The sequence below is a fragment of the Cyclopterus lumpus genome, chromosome 5 (genome assembly GCF_009769545.1).
Source record: "Cyclopterus lumpus isolate fCycLum1 chromosome 5, fCycLum1.pri, whole genome shotgun sequence".
NCBI classification, from domain to species: domain Eukaryota; kingdom Metazoa; phylum Chordata; class Actinopteri; order Perciformes; family Cyclopteridae; genus Cyclopterus; species Cyclopterus lumpus.
In genome coordinates this window covers 15,876,106-15,897,981 of record NC_046970.1, presented here as the reverse complement: position 1 = coordinate 15,897,981, position 21,876 = coordinate 15,876,106, and the positions used below count along the sequence as shown (strand labels likewise).

Sequence of the window (21,876 nt, the reverse complement as noted above, 5' to 3'; positions counted from 1 at the left end):
ATAAAATGACTGAAAAGCACTATTCTAAACAGTGTGTGATGAGAGCAAGTCGTTTGTGTGCTTGTGTTCTTTTACGTTTCACAATGCATAAAAATAAGCATAAAGAGTAATAATGTTGATGAAGGTAAAAATGTAAGGATGTTAGCAATAAGTAAGGGGTATTTACAAGTGAGGCTAATATCAAAAGACAGCATGGATACAATAACAACTAATGACAGCACAAAACTATGTTCATGCAACATAGTTTTGTGCTGATATCTTAGTATGACTAATGATGAAGCATTTCCTTCAGCATAATGCAAGAGCCTAACGTTTAAAATGTCTCGTCATAGTCATTACATCCCAGAATTGCATAGGAAGGAATACTATCATAAGAATTAGAACTTAGATTTGATAGGAAGCTTCACCATCAGAATTGATCAAACCTAAATGATACACAAGCCTGCATTGCACCCGAGAGCTGAGACATGTTTGAGCAATATCTAAGATTTATATATATTAATAATATATTTCACAATATGGCAAATGCATGATAAATAACATCTTAAATAATCAAATTGTGTTCAACATTTATGCCACAACAGATAACGGTAGATAAATGAGAAACCATTATTCAACAGCTACTTGATAACTTTTCAGTTATTGGCAGGTGAAGGAAAAGACAAGACAACCAAAGTGTTTGGTTTGTGCACGTATGCACGTAAGTTTAATTACCATGGGGAGCGGAGAGAAGGGAGGTTGACATAAGGGAGGGAAGTGGAGTATCGGAGGAACTGACGCAACAGGGACGAGTCCCCGTTCACACACGGCAGAGACAACTTCACATGACATCACACGCTACATTTAGTCACAAATGCTTCCCAGCCCTACATGGTAATGTCAATAACACTTCACTTGTTGTTGTTGTTGTTGTTGATACAAAGCACTCTAGGAAAATCAACAGAGGTTTGTCAGCTGCACCCTAGAAGAAGAAGAAGAGGTCCAAATCTTGACAAGAGCTTGTTTAATGAACTACCTCAGCGGGGGACGAAATGTGAAAATACTTAAAAACAAGAATTAGAAGATCAAACAGGAGGAAAAACAGAACAGAATTCACAGTTATGTAATTGCTTCTTCTTTTCTCCACACGGTAACCCCCCCCCCCCCCCCCCCCCAACTTATTGACTAGGGTGCAGCTACTTTTTCTACAAAGCAACAAAAATAAATACTGTGTGCAATTAAACAAAATCAAGCTGAGGAACGTATTTTTTCCTATCAATCTTGTTTAACTGTGAACATTTGGGAACGATGAATATGAAGAGTGATGGTTTAGAGTCTACAGCGCCCGAAGCTTCCTGTAGCCTTCTAAAACTAATAACAGTGTCTGAGTTTTCTCTAGTGCTTTTACAGACAACCAAACGGGATCATTTAAACAGTGCCATCCAGGGTCTGTGCCAGTGTGCTTGAGTTAGCCTGTTTGAGGTGCAAGTCACCCTCCATTTCCTGCTTGCCACACCTGTAGAAAATACGACACATGCAGTGTCACTGTTAACAAAATATTACCTTCATGGCTGTGTTGACACAAGTGTTAATTCCTCTAAATGTATGCAATTTAATTTATAAATTCCAATGTATTTATATGTGTGCTGAAGAAAATGATCAGATAAAACTGTCCTGTTTACACGACAAACAACCATAAAAAAAAACAGACATGCAAAATAACTCCATCCCATTATCATGGGCCACGATGGATGCCTGAAACAGTTACTGGCTTACGGTGAAGCTTTTTCTTTTAATGAGCCTACCACTACAACCAGAGTTATTAAGCGAAAGCGAAGCCTTCGGTTTATATTCAGAAAATGAATAGATTATCTCCCAAAATTTCCTGGGAACATGCAGCACTTGGACAATTAGTAGAGCACAAACAACATCTCCATTTTATGCTGATTGAAGTGTTTACATGAGGCATTTTTATTCTGATTACACATGATGGTTATTAGCAGAATGAAAGGCTTATTGTAAACACCGTTTTAAGTACGGTGAGAGACGGTGTTGGTCACAGCTTACCGAGAGACTGGTCCATTTCCTGTCCTTTCGCTTGACTGCTGGTCCAACTCTGAGAGCAACTTCAATATATTCAATGCGGCCTGACGAGTGAAGAATAGGACAGGTTAGTCACTGCAGTGGCCCGGAAGAAGGATTACAAAAACATCCTTTACTCGCTGGGCTGTGACCGTTCTCAATAAGATCCTGGGCCTAACTTTTGCATAAAAACACACCATTCAAATGATTATGAAATAAATTATTGTATCTTTAATCAAATAATAATACAAAATCTTAGAATGAGTCGTTTATTTATGTATTATAAGCTGCTTAACGGTAGTGCTAGGAAGTTAAACATGTCATAATTCCCTCTCTAGCATCTATTTTATATTGTGAAAACATCTCAACCTCATATACTCAAGTTTTGGCTAAAAAACAGATTTTACAAGTTTATATTTGAACACATCTTGATAATATTATTGTTTTACAGAATAGAACCCGCTCTCCCTCAGCCTCCTGCAAAGGATTTGCATCAACTATTTTTAGCAATCAAGTTTCTTGAGGAATTGATTCAGCCCTAGTATGGTGTGTGTTGTTTTATATGCTACTGCAAAAAATTAATTTCCATTTTTTAATATCAATTGGATAATGAAGTAGTCTGCACAATTTGTATTTTTGCAGAAAGTGAAGCATATGAAACAGTTTAAAATACTCCTTCCTACTTTGTTATCATTGGATGATGTTGTTGTGAGTGACAATACATATGGTGCAATTGTCACATTACACAAAGCATCCTGTCAACAAGCTAAACATGTTTCAGCTTTGATTTAACTAAACATTGTCACACAAGAACTGATACTGGAGAAGGTTACAAACCGTTTGTATGTTTTCAGCATTTTATCCCTTTTGGTTATTTTATTAAAGAATGCCTGATTCTTCTTGAGGCAAACACATACTCTCACATTTCCAATTTTGGCTATATATCGTCATCCCTTTGATAGCTAATAGTGCTCCCACACAATGTTATTCCTTGCAGGTTGTTAAGGTAGTTAAAAGAGTATTAAACCGGAACAATACATGTGATAGTTATTTTTTAAACTCACCATATCATGACAGGATTCTACATCTTTCCCGATCCCATGACTGATGAGCGGTGGATGGGAGGAGCAGTTAATGAGTGATACAAACTCATTTTTATTGTTTTTGGGAAAATCTTTGTATTCCACCTGCAAGCAAATACAAAATTGTCAATGAATCTTGACCTTTTTTTAATCTAAATCAATTGCATGCACAAAAATGGCCTTATTGAATTCAACAAAGAACATGCTACCCGTTACCTGCAGGCTTTGCACCGATGCAAGAAAGCCGAGCTGTTCTGAAGGCCTGGTGAGGGGTCCGTGTGGAAGTTGGTTCAGATTATTTTTGTTCTTTAGGATAGTCTCAGCAGTCAGTGATGTCCCTGTGTAGAGCAGCTCGTTGACAATCATGGCAGTGATTGTGGCATTGCCTGGGTTGGGTACAGCTCGACTGTAGTCCTTAGTCTGGGATGCGTGGAAGGCCCCGAGTGCTTGAGCCACTTCAGGGACCATGGGCAGGATACCTGCAGGCAGCTGCTGGTGGCTCATGTAAGGCAGGCGGAAGTCCTCCTCCTTGGAACCTTCAAATAAAAAATACACTTGTAAAAGGAGCATAAGCACAACAGAAATAATTACACAATATGACAGTAATTTGAGTTCAGTATATCTACGATCACTTACTCAATGCCACCTCCTCTCCAGAGCCAGGCTCAAAAAAGGTCACTTTGCGCCCATCACCAGGTTTTTTCACTGGGGTCTAAATATTACAAAACCGTTATAGAAGGAATGAATTCCCAGATATCAAATATTTCTTGTCTGCTATGTTTACTAGACATGCTTGACAAAAGGTGTTGCCGTACCTTTTCATCTGTTTTAAGTGCCGGTTTCGGAGGCTGAGGCTGAGGCACTTTATATCCCAAGAGCTCCAGCATTTTCTCTGCTGCGTTCCTCTTGGCCACCTTCTTACTAGGTCCCATTCCTTCGGCAGTCTGGCCGCACACTGTCACCTGTACCACGAAACATCCAGCGATCACAGAGGAAAGAACAGAATGGATGAGAAATCAACAAGGAAAGACAAAATAAAACATAAACAGATGTTGCGTAAGTCACGATAACGGCCTGCCTTCCTTGCTATTGAATCACCTGCATGACGAACTCCCTGCGACGAGGTAGACCTCTCTCTGTCACCATGCTGTACTCTGGTTCCTTCTCCTTCTTGGCCTGCTGGATCTGAGCCAGGCGGCTGATGGGATTCATTCCCTGGCCATATTCTGGGCTTGTCTGCAGCTGTTGGCGTAACAAATTAATCATTACTTAATGAAGAGTCTTTAGGTCTGTACTGATTACACTTATTGTAGCTCACCGGTTACCTTAATGATGGATTTTGTTTTCTTTTTGATGCGTGGCAGTGTCTTTTCCACACTGGGTATATGGGGTAGCCTCCTCAACTCCTCCAGCACTGCAGCTGCTGCAAGCTTCTTGGCAATTTTTTTACTCTTTCCTTCGCCCTCTCCAGGGAACTCCCCAACTGTAACGCGCACTACAAAACTCTTCATATGGGGAGGGCCTTCTTCTTTTAAAACCTGGAAACCAACAGTGACAAATCATGATACAGCGGAGCATTTGGGTCCTATTATTAAACTGGAAAATAAACTGGCCTAGGTCATACCATTGTTACTACATATCACTGCTATAAACATTTATGAAAGGAAATACATAAATCACCTCAAAGTTGACAGGTAAGTTGCGTTTCAGTGCAATTTCAAACACTTGACTAATTTCTGATTTGTTGAGGTTCTCCTCCTCGGGCTCTCCGTTCATCTGTCAACAGGAGAACAATATTAAAGAAAGAAATGCCTGAATAAAATTGCACAATGGCCTTCCAGCATTATTTCATGCCGATTGTGCGCTTCTTTTCTCACCACTGGCATCTGTTGCAATATTGGCTCCTTATGAAGCACTTTTAGGGCCTTGGCAGCAGCTTCATGTTTGGCCAACTGCCGCGTGCGTCCCTTCCCAGTAAACTGCTGGCCTCCGATGGAAAGCTCCATATGGTATATCATTGGTCCCACAGGAGGAAATGGGTAATAGTACCTGGACACAAAATAATCAAATCAAATGCAACCGTTTCCATTTAAAAATCAAACTTCATAAAATAATACATAATCAGAACAGAAATGGAAGAACGTCCTCTTTTCTAAAGAAACTCACTGTTGCATAGAGCGCTGGTAAGGTCCTGGAGCCCGGATGTTGTAATTGAAGTTTGGCGGTCTCATCCCCGGATATGGGTCGATGGGTTTATACATAGGCTTTTTACCAAGCTTCATACATAGTGCATTTAACTCCATGGTGTGTGTCATGCCATCTGCTGTAAGGCCAGCTCAAAGAAAACCAACAAACCAAAGACAAAAAACTATACATGAGAAAACTCTTTTCTGCTAAGTCGTAACACACATTAGAAAGAAACTGCAATAGGGCCAGTGGGATGGTTCTTGCCTGTGTTGCGGGGCGTTCTCACGGTGGGTTTGGGAAGTGTCGTCTCAGTAAGGGCAGATGCAGCTGCAGAATGCTGGGCTTTCTTGATGCTCGTCCCCTCGGCCTCCCAGTGCTGATCACCCAGTGTGAGCCCAACTGAGAAAATCTGAGACAGAAAATACAATAGATTGTCCTTCACTATGGCAAGAACTTGTGACACAAAAGCATTGTTCGTCTATAAAAATGACTGAAAGTACCTTGGAGTGAGCTGGTCCTTGCTCACACAGCAGCTTATACTCCGGTTGAATCTTGTTGAAACGGGCTAACTCATTCACCAAACACATGGGGGTCTTCTCTTTAGGGTTTGCCATGTTAGATACTGTGACAAAGCCAAAATAAGATCAAAAATACTCACAGCTAAGCAAACAGACATGATCATAAATACTAAAATGAAGGGCTGGTCATAGTCCCAAAGTCTGACAAATACACAAGTCTGACGCACAAGGCTTCATGAACCTTTTAAAATAAGAAGCATACAAACTTAAATATTTGAAATTCAATGATTATGGCATAGAGAGAGCCTTCCAAATGTTAGTGGCTGGACAATAGTTACTTTACTGTGGTGCCAATGAAGAATTTTTTTCAGCAAACAAATACATAAAACAAACCTGTGGTGGTAATATAGGGAGTGGCTGAGCCTGCAGGGAGAGCCGAGCTCCTGATGGGCTGGCTGGCGCTCTCCGAGGGTAGAGTGCCTGAAGAACAGGGGATGCTGTAGCAAGACTGTGGCTGCCCCAGCTGCAGTGGGGCACAGGCAGCAGGCATGGGGCTAGCCGGACACTGAAACTGGAGCTGGGACATCTTCGTTGGTATAGATTAGTCTATCTTAGGCTGAGTCCAAGATGAGAGCTTTGTAGTGCAGCAATGGTGAATGCCGAAGTGGGAGAAACTGTTGACTGAGGAAGTCTGAATGTAAGCTCTTCCTGGAAAGTCAAGATATAAGATTAGTGACTACGATGCGCCAATTTCTACATATAAAGAAAATATTCATCATGTTCTATAAAAAAAAAATTACTGTCCCAGATACTGTAGCCTCCAGCAAGTTGTCTGACAAACATAAACAACCACATTCACATCTATGGAGAATTTAGTTTCCAAAGTGAACTGAACTTGCATGTGTCTGGATTGTGGGAGGGAATCAATGAAGAGATGGAGACAGCATGCAAAAATGTACAGAGAAAGGCCGCAGCTGGCTAACCTGACCCGGCAGACGGCTTGTTGTTGTGAAGGAACACCGCTAACCAGAGTTTCTCAGGTAGCTTTTGCACCCTCAAATTGAACTTTACACCTTGAAAAATATGTTTTGCACCTTTAATCATTACTAATGTTAATCTGAAAATAGGCCATATGAATTTTGACATGTGCTAAGAATATGTCTATCGTCAAAGAATGTTACAATAATCGAGTAACGATAGACAACAGTAAAAAGCACAATGCAGTCCAGAAGAAAGCGTGGGAGTTCTCTCATCATATGATGAAATGTAGGAGGAGCCACCTAAAGGAACATTCAAATTAACGTTTCTGTTGTGCTTTGGTTTCTGCACTGTTGTCATTAATCAAAGTTACAGAATATGTCTATACTTTTAAATGTATTTAACATATTCATATATTTCATCTGTGGCAATAGTGAGATAATGTATTGTTTATTATGAGTTCATGTTATGTGTTCCACTATGACTTTTACAAAATACATAACTTACAAGTTAAAATAATATGATAGCAGTGCAAGACAAGGTGACAGCTAGCAGCCCTTTACAAATGTGTATCGACTTAAATATTAACAATATGCAGGTCTTATAATACTGTATGTTCATTCATGCATGATCGGTAGGGATCTGTGTGCAGGGTCCCAACACAGGACGATGCCCCTCCAACATTAAAGAGGCGTCTTCATCCATCAGCCACAGGCAACAACAACGAGGACAACCAAACAATGTAATAGTGCGACGTGTTGACAAGAGCATAACCAATACGGTCACCCAACCACTGTGAGCCTCAGCTGTTTCCCCAACATGTTACACTACGTTCCCCTGGCTGTCAACACAAACACTGTGTATGATTGTGTGCTCATCACAGGTGCACGGTTGGGAGGTGTCTGTCAGTCTGGGTGTTGTAGGGCCCTCGGCTCCTTCGCTCACTACGATTGAAATAAAATGCCAATTAACTGATTTTAACACGTACTTCGTGCTACGAAATATTCCCATTATAAATAAACGTCCATAATAGTTTAAAGTCACCTTCAACATGCCATTTTATTTTAAGATTAACCGGCAAGCTAGCTAGCTGTTACAAAGTGGAGCTTCGTTTTTCTCCACATTTTTGGGCTCGAATAGATCACAATGAGTTGACCGTCTATGTGAACAAGTCTATACAGCAGACTTTAGTGAGGAGCGCATCGACACGCTCTAAATCAATAGTAGTTAGGCCGACAGGAAGCTTTGCAGGCTTCCCCAGAGAACCACGTTAGCCAACTAGCTCACTGGGTGCAGGGCTGTTACATGATGGGACATCCTCCACGCTGAACGTTAGCTACACGGTTGCAGCAATGGTGTCCTCGGGAAGAAGCTCTCGCGCCCCGTTAGCAGCAGCACTTGACACGACTTCATTCAAAGTCTCGTAATATTTCCCAGGGAGTCTGGGAAGAGCCGGCGAAATGGCTCGCTAGCTAACGTTAGCCCACCCCGACAAGTCGCTGCCAAAAAATAAACCTCACCTCGTCGGTCCTTTTGTTCAGTTTTTAAAGTTACTCCATACTACACGTTGGTTCACTATCATTTACTTTCGCTAACCGTCAGTTTGAAGAGTCAGTCTGTGTTATTTATATATCAAAACGCGGGCGGTGAGGAGATGGACATTGGGAGAACAGGGCAAACACTAAAGAGAATGGCTCTGTCTTGGGTCTCTCTTCGGGAAGTGACATCAACAGAGAGGAAGTACTTCCAAAATAATGCCGGATTAACTGGTGAAGAGATATCCCGGTTGTCATATTACCACAAGTGCAACTGGGCCAGGAGACAAACAGTATAAACAGGGTACTGAGAATTTTATTTTGATAGTTTCAATAAGCGGAAAAACAACAACACTGGTTTTGCAGCACAATTAAACCTGTGGTGTAAAAAAGAAAAGAAAATGCATGCACAAAGAACTATGAAGCTCATTAGGATAGCTAATAAATATAAAATTGATCACGATTCACTATAAAATATTGCTTCTATTGCCTATCATCCTTCCTAAACTCCATAGCTTGAGGATAAGAGCAGTGGCTGAGCTGGATCTAGTGGTTACTCCTACAAGTTACAGATTGTATCCCTGACAGATGTTCAGAGAGTCTCTCAGCATCAGGTCACGCAGGCGCCACAGTGCATCTGCCATGGTTGTGTGGGCTCCTTTGCTCTTCAGCCAGTGTGCTGGCAGCCGACTCTCCTGCTCTTTGGTCAGGTGTGCATCACGTCTTTGAGCTGCGATGGAAACACAGGGTTTAAAGCACTTCATGCTTATTCGTATGAGAAGGAGGATGTTTCTCTTTTTGTTGAAGCACACAGACTCCAGAGGCACAAGAGCTGATTATGCTCGGTAAAAAAATAATGCATTACTTTCCAGATTTATCTTTAAAGAAACCTCCTTCTATCATGTACTGTTCCTGATTCACATGTGATCATATTTCCATTAATAGCAAAGATTTTTACATCAACGTACTTGTCTCTCATATGGTGACTTTAGCATCTTAGTAAATAAGACATTACAAGGTAGTAGATCATTAAAACATTAATCACGTGGTATAATAGAAAGTTTCAGTGCCGTCAATATCGTGTCCACATGAAAGCTTCCACCCACACACCCACTAGATGAAAAGAAGAATTAAGGAACACCACCTCTGAGCGTTTGGTCCCACTTGCTGATGGTGGTAGAATCTGAATTCAAGCCCTCAATGTACTTCAAGTAGGCCTCTGAGTGGAGCACCCTCTGGGTCTTTGGTGGTGGAGCCACAAACATGGGAGAGGTGGGCTGCAGGTGTGAAGGCGTGCCTTGTCCTGGATATGGTGGGGGAGCATGCGGTCCTGGGCTGAACATCCCAGGCTAAAATAGAACAATGAAAATGTCCTTTTTTTAGGAAGCAATAGGATAGGATTCAATATTACACAATATGTGGAATATTGAATCCTAACAATAATGTGCTGTATACAATAAATGTGTGTTATACATAACAACCATCAACAAGGCTTTTGTTTTCTAATTTACACATTTTTTGTCCATCTTGTAACATCCATCAGTGAAAACGTAGCATACTTGATTTTCATATTAAGTAGAACAGTATGAGAACTAAGTACAATTGTCAGGACTGCAGCTCACCTGTTGCATAAAGTTTCCTGGTGTAGGACTTCCTGCCATACCATTCATTCCAGCGCCCATCATACCTGTTAAATGACAATATTTAGTTTCTATTCATTGAAGCGCCTCCTGGGTTGATTTGTGTTAACCTACCACAATGTTTTACAATCACTTTTTGAATATCAGTTGAATATTAGTAGCTTGGTTTGTTTTCACAGGCATTATGTATATAAATGAGGATCCTGTATATTTTAGGAGTACACTTTGAGAGAGGTTGTTGGCGACCAGAGTGCTTTGACTTCTCAGTGAGTACCTCAGGCAGTGCAGCCTGTAGACCAGGTAAACCCCTCCAGCAGGAGAGACACGACTGGATATGACTGAGCAGGTGTGACTAGGACAGTGAACCTTACCCTGATGAGGCATGCCAGGGTACCCAGGCATACCATGCTGGAGATGGTGATGAGGCAGGAGGGGCCCCCCTGCAGGGTAAGGTAGCATTGTGGCCACACTCAACAAGCCCTCATGGGGGCCCTGCATGGACATGTAAGGTGGGCCGTAAGCTCCCATCATGCCTTTGGGAAGAGGGCAAGGAGAGGACGACAACAACATATCCATGCATAAGTGACATGCAGCTGACTCTACAATAACATGCACTACTGCACAGTGTGGCCCCTTGTACACATGCACTGTAAGCTAAACACATGCTCTTGTAATTGTATTCGCTCAGGAGTGGTTAGACATTGAGAAATGTGCAAGTACAACTGTAATGAAACAAGTCTAAAGCTTGCAAGATGTTGCAATTCTCTTACTTCATTATGGTTTTACGTCGCCACCAAACTACTTGTATATTTGATTAAACTGTGATATGATTTTTGACATGATTTAAATAAATCCTCTGGGTAGACTGAAAATTCAGAATGGTAATCTCCTGTGATATACTTCTCGTTTTTGTGTTCCAGCTGTGCTGATCAAAAAAATGATCTTTCTTATCCAGGGCAGCCATGCAATGTCATAGGAGACTTGACACTGACTTTTGCTGGATTAGAGACCAATGTGTGGATAAGAAAAACCACTGGCTCAACCAAACAACTGGGACTGATGATGTTAAAGGTTCAGTGTGCGTAAGAGACAGATAATACAAACAGGTATGAGAATGTTATCAGTCAAACCAAGGATTAAAGTTAAATGAAATGTTGAAAAGTTATTCATGGTTATAAATAAATCATGCAGTCAATGTCATGCATTTTCTTTTATAGGAAGCTAGTAATGCTAGTAAAAACATAAAACAATGTGAAACAGCAGCAAAAACGGTTGCTTTAAGAATGTAGTTTTGAGATAAATAAGTTTCAAATGTGAGGAAATTAAGAGGATTACGGTTTTTAACAGTCCAGCCTCATTTCCCCGCTGCCTTGTTGTCAAACACTCGTGCTGCCTCTGAGAGGGGTTACCTGACACAGGTGTCATGGTCTGGTTTATCATTCCCATAGTGCTAGGCGAAGGTACCACCCCCATCAGTGACCCTACGGGGGTACCTGCTCTTGGGGACACTTGCTTCTGAGGTGGTCTGTCACGCTCTTGTTGATCCACTATTTTGGCTGCACGTTCTGAAACAAACAAATAATTGCTGTCTTGACTTCAGTTCACATCAGCACACGTTCACACCCACAATGTGCTTCTTCTCACCTTCATATTCAGCTTTCTTGGTAGCCTCAAGGTTCCTCCACTCGGTGCCCACAAGTCGACTCAGCTCCCCAAAGGAGAAGTCTGGGTGTCGCGCTTTGATGACAGCTCGCATTTCACTGCTGAACAATATATATCCACTCATGTTGATCTTCCTCTTGGCCCCTTCTTTCTTTGATAAGCCTTTTACCTTTGGAGTGGACTTAAAAAAAAAAGCAAACAGTTTGTCTTAATTTGAATATTAGAACATGGGGGTTGAAGCCTTTGGACACAAGATGTGTGCTGCTTGGGTTAAGGTTGCTGGAGGTGTATGGGTACCTGAGGAGTGTATGGTATGGTATCCGTATCGCTTGCAAGAGGAGTTTGCATCTGAGGCATAGATGGCGTCTGTGGAGCCTCGTCATCATCGTCCATATCTTCCATATCATCATCTGCATCTACATCTGCCAGTTTAACCTCAAGCTCATTGATCTTCTTGTCCAAAAGGGGTGATGCTTCCTTCTGTGGCACCACCAACTTCCTACACAGGATTACCAGCACAAGAGAAAACAAAACACAAATTCAGCCTGGGCGAGAAACTGCTTTGAAGCTGAAACAGTGCTCTGCTTGACTGACAAACCTGAAATAGTAGATCTCATCCTCTACCACTTTGGAAGAGTATGAGAAGCGTTTCAGACCCTTGAACTTTTTCATCTGCTTTTCTGTGTCAATATAACGGCTCTCGCACAGCAGGATATCCTCTTCTGAAATCTCGGTAGGTCTGCATGACAGGTAGTCCTTAAAGGAGGACACCATACATTTGCCTGGAGAGCAGAGGGTTAGGGTAATAGGTGTTAGTTAATAAAAGCACAAAGCATAAAAAAAATGTTTATGAATAATAATAGTTAGACATTTTAGGTGATATGCTTATACGCTTTCTGGTGTAGCATAGTGTAATGCAAGTTGGGGACTGGCAGCAGCCTTCTATTTAACGGACAGATATGAGTGATATCAATGTTCATATTTAACTCGCTGCCATACATCTTAACTTGTTTCCCACAATATTGAACTATTCCCTTAAGTGCATTAACTGTGATGTGTGAACATAAGTTATCAAAGCCGGACCTGTGACGCAGGTAATGGGCAAGGTCTCCTCCAGCTGGCTCAGAAACACTTCTCTCTTGTAGAACATCTTCGTGGGCTCGTGCTCCGTTTCCTCAGGGTGAATAAAGATGGGCCCAAAGAAGAAAGTAGTTCCATTCTGCACCCACAACTTCTCTATCCTGCAGCCCAGTGAAGAGAGCGATGTTACCAATAGTTAATAACTCAATAATAAATATAATAATAAGAGGCCCTCTTTCACCCACCTGGCAACCCGGGGCTTTGACAGACCATGTGACTGGATGTAAACACAGTCGCCCACTTTAAACCACATATTGTTGTAGGGTAACTGTTCATAGTGCTGACAGCCGGGATCGGCTCCACTCATCTCAATGGGGACTTCCTCTCTCTCCTAAACGAATAAACATGGACACAGTGGATTCACAGGTTTTTTATATTGTGACAAATAAACGTTATACTATAACTACTCCTCTACTACCATGCTCCTTGTCAAGACATGCCTGCTACCACTCTGAGATAATGAATCCCCTATAGTAGGCCAGCTGACAATATTGTTGCTTGGCAACAATATATTGTTGATTTTGTGTTATTTTTCATTTAGACCTGGCCTTAACACTGAAGCCGACTAGAGGACTAGTGTCCTTATTCTGGGGGCCTTTTGGGATTAGGCTAAAGGTAGCTCATTACTAAAGTCTGTTATCTGTACCTAGCATTTTATTCGTTTCTACAATAACCCAGTTTACATCAAATTAAAATCAGACGTAACTCAGAAGAAGATAAGGCCTTATTTAGTGCAATACATTTTCTCTTTAGATTATTTTTTAACTATACAACAAATGATATATTGCCATGTCACCTCACCTTGTCAATAAAGCCTCCGCTGCCTGCATATGCAATTGTCAGTTTGTCATAGTCGGGCTTGGCAAACATGGAAGCAACACGGACAACAGGCAACGGCACCTCCCGGGGGACAAGCTTCACAGAGCTTACAGGCGCGGCCCATATCTTAATCTTCTTGAATGATTTGTTCCTGCCGGCGTAGCGGGATTCACAGATGTACACATCCTCTGCTCTGTAGCCCTCTGCTTGCATTTTGAAATAATCCTACAGATACCAGAAAAAGGCCACGGTAAGTTGAACAGAGCATTGAGTCAAAAGAAAAACTATTTCTGTGTGTGATTCAGGTTCTGTAGAATGTCTTACCTTCACAAACAGGACCACACATTTGCCCAGAACTTTACTGATGGACACTTTGTTATAGTAGTCGCTCTTGAAGACCTCCTTTTCCAGAAACTTGCGTGTTGTCAAGTGGAATGTTTCACTTGGCCTGTAAAACCAGCAGCCGTGAAGCCACTTCCCACCTTCCCACACAAGCCACGAACAAATAACCAAAGCAAGAAAGTTAAAATTAGCAAATAGTATTTTACTAGGAAAATAAAAAGCATATAAAATGTAATCTAGGTTATTTCTTATAATCTCTCACAAAAGGGTACAAACTGAGCTGTTATGACTGCATGTTTACGATACAGTTTGCATAATGATATCCAAAATTCGTCCAACTGATAATGATTTTTTTGCCAAAAAATGGATGCGTGTTACCTGCTTCATCCTCCCACAGGCGTTCAATACAGACAATGTGTGGTGTCAGGTTCGGCTCTGACGGCTCCACATAGACAAAGTCCCCCACATGGTAGGTGATGTTCTCAAAGCTGCAGACCTGACTGTAAACCCGCTCTGACTCGGACTCTCCTGGCAGGTCCTCGGCTTTCTCCCCCTCTTAAGATGAGAAATACATAAAGATTTCAAATGAATACCACATAATCAATTTAATACATTCGTCACACCTGTTTAATAAGCCACATGTGTTCATACACACTCACTCACCTTTGTTTTCCTTCTCCTCTTCCTCAGTCTTTAGCTTGTCCTCCTCAATCTCTTTGGGGATTTTCTCTCTCTTTTCCTGCTCCACGTCGCTGTGCAGGTGTTTTGACGTGTAGTTGAGTGAAGATGACTGCAGAATCTCTCCATTCTTGCATAGCTCATCCCTGATCTTAATGAAAAACTGTTGTAGCTCGACTGCATCCTCAAATATCTCAGAATCAGTCCTGCAAATGCAAAAAAGGACAATACATAATCACTTTTGAACACAGTTAAGCCATTTAATAGAGAATACTACACTGTATGTTGGAAAAAAATAACATTTGTGTTTAATCCTGAACAGTACGACTTTAATACTTGTAATCTTGGGAAATGTGTTACACGTTGACTTTGGACAAAACCAACCAACTGGACGACATAAGACGTAACATATTATCCAAGTTATAGTAATTACAGTTAAACTAAAGAAAATATGAAAAAACGTGTGCTTTTGAAGTTATTAGTAAGCATATTACACTGTACAGACATTGCAGGAATATATACAGGTAGGGCTGTCAGTGGATGGCGCATGCTTATTGTTAAATTGTATTAATCTAAAACTTTTTAATACGGATGTAATTATTCTGGTCTCAGTTTTAGAGGAATCTTACAAAATGACTATTTTAAAAGTCAGCTGTTTTTTTCCCCTTTAAAAAAACATTAATGGCTTAATGACCCAATGACGTAAAAACCCTTTTACATTTGTTGTTTAAGTGCAAGATTATCTGGGTATTTTTGTCCCTAGATTGAACAAAACACTTTATTTTTACTGATATAACATTAGAAAGACTTTAAAAAAAAAGTTGCTGTACCTGTGTAGCCTCCTTGCTTTCTCCAACACTTCAAACATGTGTTCCTGGAAGACATCCAGTCTTCTGTAGTGGCCACGGTCCACATTCATCCTGATGACATCAAAGTTTTGCGGTGTTTTTTCAGGGGCGGCTGGATCCACAGCAGGGATCTCAGCCAAAGAGTCGCTGTAGCATCGGCCCTCTTCGTCCTGGTGGCCCAGCACAGAAACAAACAGGTTCCTGATCAGCTCTCGCACTAGATGTGCCACATTAGGAGGTCCGGAGTCTTCGCCTCCCTCCTGCTGCTTGCGTGTCTCCAGCAGCACCCGGTGCAACACTAGAGCATCCCGATAGATGAGAGACTCTGGCTCATTGTAGATGCAGGCATTGTTGAACATGAGAGAAAAATCCTCCACCAGTGCTTCAACATCTTGGTAACGACCGCCCGCCATGTGGCTTCGGAGGCGCTCCATATCGATGGGCCGCTTGATAGTGGCATAGTAGTCAGGCAACTCGGCACGAGATGGCAGACGAAGAAAGATTGTGCTGAGACGCCGACCCCGGCGGTCAGTGAAGTTTCGCACAGCATCGTAGAGCTCATTTAACCTCTGCTGAAGAGGAGTGATGTATTTGGACTTCTTTGGAGAAACACCACTCTTTCCTAGATACACAAATACACTTATGATTAGACAGAATTGTAAAACCAAAATTAAATCCAATAAACGTTTGCACCAATAGCAACACCAGGGCACTCAATCAACTGCAGACCTCTGTTAGACCTAATAGTTAGGCCATTATTTTGTTGTGCTAGTGGATGACAAATTGGGATTGAAGTTTGTGTACTATAATAGAATAGCAAGCACTTAGTTGTTTCAAGCCTCTGCAAGCTCAATTTTATACTATAATAAAATGACTGAAATCATTGAAGGTTAGAAAATTACCTTATGTTGGGGTACAAGTGTATCTGATTTTTAATGGGCTGGAAAATACTAATATGATCAAACTTACTTAGTTTCAGTTTGGGAGATCCCAAATCTTCTTCTTCAGCCAAATTTCCCAACTCTTTACGCTTGTCCTTCAGTATCTTCTCAAGAATATCAGCATCATTATACACCTACATTGATGACCCCCGCCCCCCGCCAAAAAAAAAAGTGTTATCAGAAAAATATATCTTAAAAATAGCAAAGATTAACATTGCCTATTTTAAACTGTATGCACTGTCTACCTGAGATCCCTCTTCATTGTAATGCCGGGCGTTTCGAAACATCAACTTCATGTCTTCCATCAAAGCATCCTCTGTCGCGTAGCGTTCAATGCGGACATTGTGCTCAATGGTCTTCAGGTCCATCGGTTCAAGGATGACTTTATAGTAGTCAGGGTAGTCCTTCTTGGATGGTTTGACCATAAATAGATCACAAAGACGGCGATTGGTGCCCGACTCCCGAGACTCAATCACTGTGGCGTATAAGGTCTTCATTCTGTTCTTTTTGACATTTTTCTTGTGGCTTCAAAAAAAATCAAAGTAGAATATGCATGAGCTTGGCTGGCAACACATACACAAAACAAGGCTTCAAGTGTGCTATATTTTGATTTGTTGGTAGTAAGCAAACTATAGACTCTTCATTTTTAAGAGAAATAGCAATGGATCTACAAGCCGTTAAAAATCTGACGGGAGAGCGAAAAACCTGCCTACCTTTTTCTCTTGATGCTCCCTGCATCAGATGACAGAATGCTGTCTCCATCCTCATCGTCCCTCCTCACAAGTTCCCTCTTTTTTGCCTATACCAACAGACAGGTAGATATGTCAGTTCACAAATTTCTTCAAGATGCTTCATTATCTGTTTCAAATTACGGCTAATTCATTTAATTCTTGGCCTAACTAGAGTTAAAACACCTTCCTGTATAAAAAACAGTAAGAGTTCTTACCTGCAAGATCTGCTGAAGCCTAAAGGCCCGTTTGTAAATGCTTGAGTTAGGCATGTTGTAGCGCTTTGCATTCTCAAACATCAGAGTGAGGTCAGCATCCATCTGCTCCACATTTTCATACTCACAGTTCTTCATTTTTGCCCTTAGAAATAAAGAAAGGGGTATTAAGGATTTGCTGGCAAAAGTTACATTTACCAAACCACACGGATCAATAACAAATGTAAACAAATAAAACCCACCAATACTTTTTAACAATCTGTCATTCTGCCTCTAAGCATGATATCTACAGAGTCCTCATTCCTTACCGGATCTGCTGCAGAGCGACGGGTTGTTTGATCTGCTGATAGTAGTCAGGATATTCCCTGCGAGAGGGCAGGTGTTGGAAAGGTTCAGAGAAGACCTGGCCCTGGTTGTTCCTGGCACCCCTCACAGCTTCATACAGCTGGAAAATCGGGTTACTCATCTCCATGCTAGAACTCTGACTCTCAGCCTCTGACTCTCCCTCGTCGTAGCAGACAGAGCCTGTAAACATTTACATGGTGAACTCTCATTTTTCCAACACAAACACAAGATAGATTTCTCTGCCACCTGAAGCGCTGGTAATTACCAGAGAGCACTGGGTCATCCTCACTCTCTGAACCATAGTGGAGAGCTACACTGACGCCAGAAAGTTGATCCCCCTGGCCAGACCTGCGATTTCTGAAAAGTAACAGTAAATAAACAAGACATAAACCATGTAGATGTTGTTTTCTTTCTGAGAAAAATGTGTTGATTTGTGTGTCTGATTGTCATTAAATACCTGATGCGAAGACTAGATTTAGTGGGTTCAGCGTGTTCAAGGTCAGTCTTTCGCTGGATGAAGACTTTCTTTATGGTATTAGCATCCTATACAATAAAAAAAAGAGAACAATAGTTAATATATGGGATGTTACATCTTGTAAAAAAGAAAATCAAGGAAAAGAGTTTACCTTAAAAACCTGAGATCCTGGTTCATTGTACGTTTTGGCATTTTTGGCCATCAGGTCAATGTCCTTGGCCATCGCATTGACACTTTTATAGTATCCAATCTATGCAAATTACATTATACATAATACATTAGTGCTGACTGTAAAAAACAAACCCCAATACATTCTGAAATCTGGGATTTTTAAGCTGAATGATGCATGACAAAGCAATCAGTCACTACCTGTATTCTTTGAGCGATCGTTCTCAGATCTATTGGCTCCTTTATAATGGCATAGTAGTCTGGGTAATGCTAGGAAAGACAAGACATGCCTGTAAATGTCAAGAATGAACTATTTCAGGGTATAAATCCAAGGCTAAAGACTCTTCAAAGACATACCACTTTGGAAGGCAATTTCTGGAACAGGTCACTGACCAGACGCCCTGAGGGATCAGCGTGAGACACTAAAGCCTCCAAGAGTTGCTCAAACAATTCTTTCAAATTGCCAGTTGAGGTCTAAAAGATACATTTGCATACATTGCTTCTTTAGAAATGGTTATTTGTTACAACAAACATTACTTTCCATGAAAAGCATTAATCTAATCAATACAAACATGTTTTGGGGATGTTACACACTTAAGTTAAACTAATAGGTGACGGTCATACAAGCAGGCAACTCAACCACACATTTAAAGAGGAAAATAACTGACCTCATCTTCAGTTGACATTCCTGGATTATCCATCATATCATCACCATCTTCATCATCCTCATCTCCATCCCCAGGTTGCACAAACTCATTCCTTGTTTGCAAATATACCTCCCACAGCTTGCATGCAGATCGATACTCCTCCATGTCACTCTGAGTTGTAAAACAGGAAAGGAATTACGTAAATTAAAAAAAATTTGATTACACTATATTACAGTGACAGACATACTTTAACGGTACTTACCTTGTAGAATGACTTGGCATTGTTGAACATAAGCTGGAAATCTGCAGTAAGCTGCTCCACATCATTATAATCTTCTGACTTCAGTTTATACTGAATTTTCGTCATATCAATTGGCTGGGACACTGTTTCATAATAATCAGGTTGATTCCTGAAAAAGAACAAGAGAGATCAGGCTTCACTGTAATCTCTGTCTGTCTGAAACCCAACCAACAGTCAGACTGTCAAATTTCATAAAGTAGTGTATGACGGTTGGTTGACAGATTAACTGCAAGGGATATCTTGGACAGGTCCACACACATAATAAAAAACAAAAACAATGTTAAGCTCTACGCTGGCCTTTGTGTTACTATACCTTCTCTTTGGTACCCTTTGGAAAACGTCACTAAGTTGCCTCCCTTGGTCGTCCTTGTGGTCCCTGACAGCATTGAACAGCTCGTGGCATACAGCAATCTAAAGGGAACGAGGTGTGAAAATAAAGTGTTTGATATTTCACACATATTAAATAAAATGCGATATAATTTTGAAGCGACAGTTTGAGTAATAGTATAAATCAAGTGAATTTACTGTATCTACAGGGGGAACATTTGAGATTCTTATTCTTTTTCTGCCACTTCCCGGTGTAGAGGAGGCATCATCCAGGTCCCCCCCTCCACTGACACTGCTGGAGGGAGAAGTGGCCCTTCTCCTCTTGGAGCTCGCGGACATCGTTGGCTTGTTTAACAACAGAATAGCCCGCTAGCTGCAAACAGAGGTCCCAGTTATTGTGGATTTTAATCCGATTGACACACGGTTTATTCTAGTTAAAGTGAACATTGCTCGTTCATCAAGGCTAACACGGGCCAACTCCGCCGGCTAACGTTAGCACCGCTTGGATGTATGAAACAAAGCGGCTGTTAGCGATCCGTGTTATCGTGTCTTGCTTTCCTCACAACGCAGCCAAGTTAAATATTACAACGTTACCAAAAACCACATGCAGGTTGGGGTAATTAAACATAACAATTGACTTTGGAAAGCAACGCTTACCCAAAAAACTGAGCAAAGTGTGCCGTAGTTCCCTGAGCAAAAATGTGTAACGGCTAACTAGCTCGCTAGTGTTGTTTGAAAACTTCTGCTGCCCGGAAGTTGAGATTGTTTTGCGTTTGTGTGTAGGGAAGTAAAGTATCACAGGAAATAGTGCTGCCCCTTCAGTGCAGGAGTAGTAATACACCCAATGTTGTAGATTGACAATAAAGAAAATGCACAATGAACAATATAAATAAATGTTATGGTGTCTATAATGTTAGTAAGCCAACACAAATAACTGTGTACAATCTATACTGTGGTTCATGATTCAGCCTTACAGACATACAAATAGATCAAAAGAATGGTAAACATAATATGTGATAAATGTGTAGTTTACAGAGAAAATGTAATAATATAATACAACTATTGCTAATGTATAGCAGAAGCCAATTTGATAGAGTTTTAAAACAGCATGTCAAATTATATAAAAGTAATATTTTTCATTAATTATTGACGTTTTACTTGAAAATGTGGTTGATTGTGCAGGGTGACTGCAGCTGGCTTTAACAGGTTTAATACGGGACACATTTTAATACAGTTTGTATACAGTCCATTATTGTAGTTTGTTTATGTGTTATGTACAAATTGCCAACAAATACACCTGTTAAAGGTGAGTGATCAAAATGAAAATATGAGTATTCACTGCGTTTGGTTATCTGCTCGGAGAGTGGGATGAGGGATTATATGGTCTGGTGATGGAGTTGTAATGTTCTGTGTTCCCAGCATGACCGTCCTTCAACACGTATAAGTAAAGTATTATGCATCTACCACGAGGATAACAGAGAAATGCAAGGAACACACAATATTATTGTTCTCCATCAATGTCCTCTGTTTGAAAACAGCTTGTGGACAATAGAGGTTGGAAAAATTACATGGAACACCTTACAATGTGTTGCAAATAAAATAGCTCAGCAAAGAAGAAAAAAAACATCCATTGAACATTTTTAAGAGAGATGGTGAATATACCTTTTTGTATTTGTTTTGTGCTAAATGCTGTTGTATTTCGTCGTTCTTCCATACTCTGCTATATACTAACATTTAGGCCGGCACGCCTTTGCTGGGCCCTGTGACCATGTGACGGCCAACATCCAGGTGGTCTTGGGGAGTGAAGAGAGAGAGCGAAGCTGGGCGTTACCTCAAAATGAGTGTACTTCTCTGCAAGTGTACACCGGGCCTATTTGTTTAAATCACACTGATATTTCCAGTGGCCTATAAATGACTTGCGTTCAAACAGTCAGCTTGGATTGTGTGTGCTTTGTGAATGCTGTATGACAGGCTCATAGGCTACATTATTCACAGTGACACCTTCTGCCTGTTTCTTAAAGCCTCTACAATTGTCTGCACACCCTGCACGCGCTGCTACATCAGGGGCGCGATTGACTGCGCCGCGAGAAGCTTTCTGAAAACTACAAGCAGATGTAAAAAGAAGGAAAAAAGAAAAGAAAAAAAAGAAGCTGTCCACAAATGACTCAACTCTCATAAGGTAAAGATCGCGTTGTTAAGAGAACAGTGAGTGTCCCCCCACCCCCCTGCTGCACTACGT

At 41.1% G+C, this 21,876-nt stretch overlaps 2 protein-coding genes across 2 annotated transcripts; both read right to left on the bottom strand.

The window, feature by feature from the left end:
- Positions 1-676: 676 nt before the first annotated feature.
- Positions 677-8,548, bottom strand: stau1 (staufen double-stranded RNA binding protein 1). The gene is made up of 15 exons (XM_034532260.1): positions 8,347-8,548; positions 6,242-6,556; positions 5,831-5,952; positions 5,595-5,739; positions 5,310-5,466; positions 5,021-5,192; positions 4,824-4,919; positions 4,469-4,681; positions 4,242-4,385; positions 3,959-4,105; positions 3,780-3,855; positions 3,360-3,679; positions 3,126-3,248; positions 2,047-2,126; positions 677-1,495 (listed from the first exon to the last, which is right to left on the bottom strand). The coding sequence occupies exons 2-15, from the start codon at positions 6,432-6,434 to the stop codon at positions 1,408-1,410; spliced, it is 2,076 nt and encodes a 691-aa protein (XP_034388151.1). The 5' UTR covers positions 6,435-6,556; positions 8,347-8,548; the 3' UTR covers positions 677-1,407.
- A 109-nt stretch (positions 8,549-8,657) lies between these two features.
- On the bottom strand, positions 8,658-20,416 carry pbrm1l (polybromo 1, like). The gene is made up of 30 exons (XM_034532245.1): positions 20,295-20,416; positions 19,836-20,010; positions 19,624-19,721; positions 19,272-19,419; positions 19,031-19,180; positions 18,720-18,836; positions 18,564-18,632; positions 18,346-18,444; positions 18,177-18,262; positions 17,985-18,076; positions 17,683-17,899; positions 17,378-17,519; positions 17,145-17,230; positions 16,677-16,956; positions 16,460-16,565; positions 15,473-16,112; positions 14,628-14,848; positions 14,343-14,519; positions 13,947-14,104; positions 13,605-13,847; positions 12,989-13,134; positions 12,747-12,904; positions 12,262-12,445; positions 11,961-12,162; positions 11,646-11,844; positions 11,411-11,566; positions 10,373-10,534; positions 9,984-10,048; positions 9,506-9,710; positions 8,658-9,091 (listed from the first exon to the last, which is right to left on the bottom strand). Exons 2-30 carry the CDS (start codon positions 19,974-19,976, stop codon positions 8,928-8,930), a joined length of 4,911 nt encoding a protein of 1,636 aa, XP_034388136.1. The 5' UTR covers positions 19,977-20,010; positions 20,295-20,416; the 3' UTR covers positions 8,658-8,927.
- Between the last annotated feature and the right edge of the window lie 1,460 nt (positions 20,417-21,876).

What these genes read in the sequence shown, in the direction of transcription:
- stau1 (XM_034532260.1), bottom strand. Translation starts at nt 6,434, where the DNA reads ATGTCCCAGCTCCAGTTTCAGTGTCCGGCTAGCCCCATGCCTGCTGCC. An exon ending in AAGGACCAGCTCACTCCAAG is followed by an intron (nt 5,740 to 5,830) that starts GTACTTTCAGTC and finishes TTTCTGTCTCAG; the next exon opens with ATTTTCTCAGTTGGGCTCAC. An exon ending in ACTTACCTGTCAACTTTGAG is followed by an intron (nt 4,682 to 4,823) that starts GTGATTTATGTA and finishes GTTGGTTTCCAG; the next exon opens with GTTTTAAAAGAAGAAGGCCC.
- pbrm1l (XM_034532245.1), bottom strand. Translation starts at nt 19,976, where the DNA reads ATGTCCGCGAGCTCCAAGAGGAGAAGGGCCACTTCTCCCTCCAGCAGT. An exon ending in ATGCCAAGTCATTCTACAAG is followed by an intron (nt 19,181 to 19,271) that starts GTAAGTACCGTT and finishes TTTACAACTCAG; the next exon opens with AGTGACATGGAGGAGTATCG. An exon ending in ACAATGAAGAGGGATCTCAG is followed by an intron (nt 16,566 to 16,676) that starts GTAGACAGTGCA and finishes TCATCAATGTAG; the next exon opens with GTGTATAATGATGCTGATAT.